The sequence below is a fragment of the Cebus imitator genome, unplaced genomic scaffold (assembly GCF_001604975.1).
Source record: "Cebus imitator isolate Cc_AM_T3 unplaced genomic scaffold, Cebus_imitator-1.0 Scaffold660, whole genome shotgun sequence".
In the NCBI taxonomy this organism is placed as follows: Eukaryota; Metazoa; Chordata; class Mammalia; order Primates; family Cebidae; genus Cebus; species Cebus imitator.
In genome coordinates, this window is record NW_016107975.1 from 316,865 (window position 1) to 323,283 (window position 6,419).

General features: G+C 39.2%; 1 protein-coding gene across 1 annotated transcript; it reads left to right on the forward strand.

The window, feature by feature from the left end:
* Window positions 1-1,991: 1,991 nt before the first annotated feature.
* Window positions 1,992-5,563, forward strand: PRR4 (proline rich 4). Its single transcript, XM_017518185.1, has 4 exons — window positions 1,992-2,088; window positions 3,043-3,078; window positions 4,083-4,399; window positions 5,461-5,563. Exons 1-3 carry the CDS (start codon window positions 2,025-2,027, stop codon window positions 4,379-4,381), a joined length of 399 nt encoding a protein of 132 aa, XP_017373674.1. The 5' UTR covers window positions 1,992-2,024; the 3' UTR covers window positions 4,382-4,399; window positions 5,461-5,563.
* Window positions 5,564-6,419: the final 856 nt, after the last annotated feature.

Below are 6,419 nucleotides of genomic sequence, written 5' to 3' on the forward strand. Positions count from 1 at the left end.
CCATAATCTACAAAGAACTGAAACAGATTTGCAAGAAAGGAACCAACAAACCCATTCAAAAATGGGCAAAGGATATGAACAGACACTTTTCAAAGAAGACATATCTGAGGCCCACAAACATATGAAAAAATTCTCATAATCACTGGTCATTAGAGAAATGCAAGTCAAAACCACATTGAGATACCATCTCACACCAGTTAGAATGGTGATCATTAAAAAACCTGGAGACAACAGATGCTGGAGAGGATGTGGAGAAATAGGAACACTTTTATACTGTTGGTGCAAGTGCAAATTAGTTCAGCCATTGTGGAAGACAGTGTGGTGATTCCTCAGGGACCTAGAAACAGGAATGAATTCCATTTGACCCAGCAATCCCATTAATGGGTATATACCCAAAGGATTAGAAGTCGTTCTATTATAAAGACACATGTACACCTATGTTCATTGTGGCACTGAACCAACCAAATGCCCAACCCAAATGTCCATCAATTATAGACTGGACAAGGAAAATGTGGCACATATACACCATGAAATACTATGCAGCCATAAAAAATGATGAGTTTGTGTCCTTTGTAGGGACATGGATGAATCTGGAAATCATCTTTCTCAGCAAACTGACACAAGAACAGAAAATCAAACACCACATGTTCCCACTCATAGGCGGGTATTGAATAATGAGAACACGTGGACTCAGGGAGGGGAGCATCACACACTGGGTTCTGTTGGGGGGAGCTAGGGGATGCACAGCAGGAGGTGGGGAGGTTGGGGAGAAATAACATCGGGAGAAATGCCAGATACAGGTGATGGGGGGATGGAGGCAGCAAACCACATTGCCGTGTTATGTACCTATGCAACAGTCCTGCAGCATGATCTGCAAATGTACCACAGAACCTAAAGTACAAGGAAAAAAACATAGAAAATCAATGCAATACCTGAGGCTTTCAATGGGGTATCATAATATCTAATGAGATTATATTATTGTGTTCACCAATAATCAGTCATTATGATTAAAATATTTGGTACAAGAAGTAAGACCTAAACTAAATCTTATAGAACATTTTAGAAAAGAGAAAGACTATGAAAGAAGTCTTAGGGACATAAAATAGCATGGCTTATTCGAGCAACTGTGTATTCACACTGTGCTGCTGCAGAAATCAAATGTGCTTTCTGTGGCCAGTTTTGCTTTACTAACCATCAATATATTAATAAACATAGAATGTTTTAATATCTGTGTTCTACAACAATGAAGCGTCTCTGGTTAGTGCTTAGTTTAAAGAATCTTAATCTTTTTGGGCCTGAGTAGACTGAGGGTCAACCTTCTGTCATCCACGTGTGCTCAAGTATGTGTTGTCCTCACACAACTCAACATTAAGCAGAAATAATCCCTATATTATTATGAAATTGAGCTACATATCATCCATATAGGTATATATATCATACAAATGGAATTTAGGCTATGCTAATAGCCAGAGATATTAATCACTTTTACTTCTGGCTATAGGGTCACTGCTGACACACATATACAAATGTGAGCACATGTGCACACAGACAAGCAATGCAGGGAAAAGACTAAGTAACTGTCTCACCTGATTGAAAATCAAATGATGACCAGGATTCAATTGTAATATTTGTGCTAATTGCTTGGATTCTGTTCTTTTAGAAACTATGCTTGAGTTGTACCTAACTCAGGTTACCTAACCACATCCTACCACCACATCCTGCTGGGCTAAATTCCCAAAAAGTAACAAGAGTCACAGGTTGTACCTAACCACATCCTACCACCACATCCGGCTAGGCCTAAGTCCCAAAAGTAACGTCACTACCTGACAGATTAAGTTTTGCTTTCCTCTCATAGAGTTCCTCCCATTCAATTTTATGAGGCAAAAGCAAAACCTAATCTGTCAGGTAGTGAGGTCCACCCAGTATGGAGATCAAAGGTCCCATTGTTCTGCTCATGTTTATAAAGGGAGCTGCCATATTTCTCTCAGCACAGAGTTGGAAGCAACTCCAGAGCCTCCTTCAAGATGCTGCTGGTCCTGCTCTCAGTGGTCCTGCTGGCTCTGAGCTCAGCTCAGAGCACAGATAATGGTAAAAAGAAAAAAAAAAATGTAATAGGAGGTGGGGACTGGGGTGAGGGGCCGTGACTTTTCTTGGGCCTCGGGGATTCACCTCACACCACTGCAGAGGAAGAGCAGGAAGGAAGGAAGGAGAAAGAGAAGAAGGATGGGACTTCAGAGTTCTCATTCCAAGGATGACATCTGTTGTGCCCTCATTCCATGCCAAGATCTTATACTTTATTTGATATACTCTTGGAACCCAATAGAGATCTCAGTTAGAGGAATGGCAAAGTAAGATTTGTATTTTTAGAAAGACCTGACTGTGCTGTGAAGGATGCAGCAGAGAATTCAAGACTGATCCAGGGAAGTCCAACTACGAAGATCCTATAGTAATTTCAGTAGACAGCGATGACAGAGTCCTTGCTGTACAGGAGATGCAGAATCAATGAAGGAGATAAACACACATCAGAGTACTTTCAGGAATAGAGGAATGGATAATAAGTATGTGTTTTTTCTACATAATAGCATAGAAATATCAAGTCCCCAAATTCCCATTTTTCTGCCACTCACAGTTAAAATTTCAATATATTGCAGGCAGTATGTGTAAGATTGCATCCAAATATTTACTCCTGGTCGCTCCTCTTGGGAAAGCATGTGAAGATGATCAAAATATTTAGAGAAGGAATAGGGTAGAACTAAAATATAATGTGAAAATACCCAGAGCAGTTTGCTTAAATTAGCATTAGGGTTTGAGGAATCCTAAGGACTCTTCTACATTGAGTTCATGGTTGATGTTCAGTGGTAGTAACAACCCTGCCTCCCATGACATCTTCCTCCCCTTCCAGCAGCTTCACAGAAGTTGGTTGATGAGGTAACTTAGGGGATGCACAGGGTACGGTCAGAAAGCCCCTTTCCCTGTAGACCACTGTGAACCCTGAAAGATTTATGAGGTAATGTTCACTTCATCCTGTGCTTCTTTTCCTAGATGTGATCCATGAAGACTTGCCTTCCACCACACCAGGTAAATCCCAATGATCTTCAATCAATTTCTTTTCTTTTTCTTTCTACTTGAATTTTTTTTTAGCTTTTCCAATGTCTTCCTCTCATAATATTTTTGGGGGGAGGAAGGTGGTGGGAGGAATCAGGCATTGATTAATGTTAATGCCCCAAATATACGGACAGTTCTTCCCATCCTTGATTCTGGGACCCGTGAGCCAGGCTACCAACTTGAATACAGACATGCCTGGCTTTGAGGACAAGAGGAGTGGGCAGGCTTTTTGTCCCAGGCTGAAATGACTGCTGAGAGATGATGCACAAATGAGAACAGTTCTCATTCTGATGCCTCCCATCCTTAACTGCTTCTTTCTTCCCCAGTGTTCACCTGAACAGTTATGTGGCTTCAGGGACTAATGCAAAACAGAGCAAAACAAAATAGGTGTATGGATGCCTTTTCTCTGTGTTGATCCACTCAGCTATGTTACTACAGATGACAAATACTTGCCACAGCTATTTAGTGACCATGTGCAGGCTTTCACATTGCCTTTCTCTTCTTTCTCTTAGTATTTCACAAATTGGTTCCAGGAGCCTGGGAAATCAGCTCTAGTTTCCACATAAGGCTTAGGTGCCCAGAGATGGAGTCACAGTTTGTAAGGTATTACAGCAACCAAAAAAATAACCAGTAACATAACTGAAAGTGATGATCCTTTTGCTATTTTTTTCTGTCCTTGGAGACATCCTCTGGCAATTCTGTTATGCAAGAACCCTTCTTTTCAAATTTAAGGACTCATACTTGTCACAGGAACAAATAAACGAGACTTTCCATATTACTCTTACATGGATTAAGAGGAGAGCTGCATTAAAAAACAAAAACAAATAAACAAACAACCAAAACAGTGGGTACAGGGAAGTTGACAGTCAAGAAGCAGGTTTGGGGAGAAGAGGGCTGTGTGGCAAGGTGAGAGAAGTGTAAAGAGAGGAGAGTTTTTCTTCACTCAGCTCATGCATTCTTGGGCATTACTCACACAGATGTAGAGGACTCAAGTCAGAGCCCAGATCAGGGACCCCAGACACCTCCTCCTGAAGGACTCCTACCTAGACCCCCTGGTGACGGCGGAAACCAAGATCATGGCCCTCAGCAGAGACCACCCCGACCAGGAGGCCATTGGTTCCATCACCACCATCCTCCCCCACCTCCTTTTCAAAATCATCGAGGACGCCGTCACCACTTTCTACCCCTACCTCCTCTTGAAGTGCCACAGGAAGTACCATCATTATTCCCAAGGGACAGAACAAGAAGCCGTCCCCAGGACCAGCCATTCTGGTAATCTAGAATTCAATGACAGGTATGATTCCAGTTCATTCTCCATTAAATGCCTTAAATGTCACCGTTCTCAAACTCTGTCATGTTCACAAATCAATTGGAAACATGTTGAAATTGCATAAGCCTGGACCCCATTTCTAAAGATTTGTATTCAGATATTCCTGAATAAGGTTGCAAGTCCTTGTATTTTTAACAAGGTGTTCAAAGAATTCTTATGAAATAATGACCTCCCCAATTTTTTTCTTAAGATGACTTGTCTCATAAAAATGAGTTGGTAATTAGGAATTGGGATGTTCTCCCTTTGGTGCTCTGCCTCCTCTCCTTGAGTCTGCCCTCTCAGATCCAAGGTCTCTCCATCTCAGGTTTCTCTCAGGTTTCCATCAGAGAACTCCTTGCTCAGTCCTGCCTCACACCAGCCTCTCAGGTCCAGTGTCCTTGCTAACCGATACTTGAACTTGATGCTCCTTATTTTATTTAGTTTTAAAAATACTTATTTGGAAATTAGTACACGCTCGAGTAAAAAAAAATCTAACTGAACAGGATGGTATGAAGCTAAATCTTAAAGTGATATCTTATCCTACTTACCCACACCCCTGTCCAAAAGTCACCACCATTAATTTTTTGAACATCTTCCTGGAAATACTTATGTGTATATAAGCATATGTCATTATTTTTTCTACAAATAATGTATTCTTTTATATACAGATCTGTATTTGCTTATTTCAAATAATATATGTCTTAGATAACTTTGTCATTGCACAGAGACATGTTTTTCTTTTGTTGTTACGATTGTATACGCTTCTCTTGGGTGACTGTACCATGATTTCGTCAATCAGCCACTGTTAATTGGCAAGTAGGCTTATATTAGTTTTTTACTACTATAGGTTCAAGTTGCCATCGTCATTTTCACATATATAACCTTGAATGTTTTGAACAGTAACCAAAACATAAACACCATAAAAATAATCTGTTTTCTTAATCCTTAAAGCAATAATTTCCTTCAGTCATATCATCAAGAGATTAAATACTTTTTGCCGTATTGTATCTTGTGCATAAATTTTCTTGTTTGTTTGTTTGTTTCAGAACATACATAAGAAGACAGCTTCCTTCAGAAAGCCATGACATTGAAATAATGCAGTCATAACTCTTTTCTTCAGTATACCAATAAAATGTTAATAGCATGCAATTTCTGATTATTGCTTCTCTTTGTGGGTGTTTCTCAGTCTGGAATTTGAAGGACATTAATGCAATCTGAGAACATCTGGGGCTCCTGCTCACTGATGCTTCCAGCAGTCTTCCCTCCTCCTTTATCTTAATAAAACCAGCTGCCAAGGAGAAAGAGTTCCATTGTTCCTTTTCTGTCCTAGATTGCATAGCACAAACTCAAATTCTTAAAATTATTTTCACATCTTTCATTGATATTCTTGTAACTTTAGGAAACAAGGAATATATAACAAATGAGAGGGAGTTGTAGGGACTGGGGAATTCTTAAAATTTCCAAAACTATTAATCCTGGTTTCTAGGGACACAAATGTGGTTCTAGATCTCTTCTCCATAAAACTCACTATTTTCTTTTCTCCTCTTTTTTTTTTTTCTCAGTTCTCTTCCTCCCTAAGTCCTTCACCATTCTTTATAAAAACTTGAGTGAATTTCATAAAGGGTGCAGCATAATTTTAAAGGACAGGAAATTTGAGTAAAACTCTATTCTGATTGTGAAAATTCCAGCAATATCAATATTATTGTCAGATAACATAGACTGACAAATTTAATTCAAGATGCTGAGGGAAAGTTGAATAGAAAATAACTCTAACAAGCAACAGAAGTAGATAATTGTCTTTAACCACCTCTCATTATCACCTCCAATGTCAATGAATACAGAAAACTTTAATGTCTGAATTTTATCATTAAAAAGCACGTGACTCTTATTTAAACTTTTTAAGTACAGGAAACAAGTTTCTGAATTCATTCTGAGTTTTATTAAACAAAATATATAGGACAACATGATACTCTGTTAGAGAAACTATTCAATAATACATAAACAA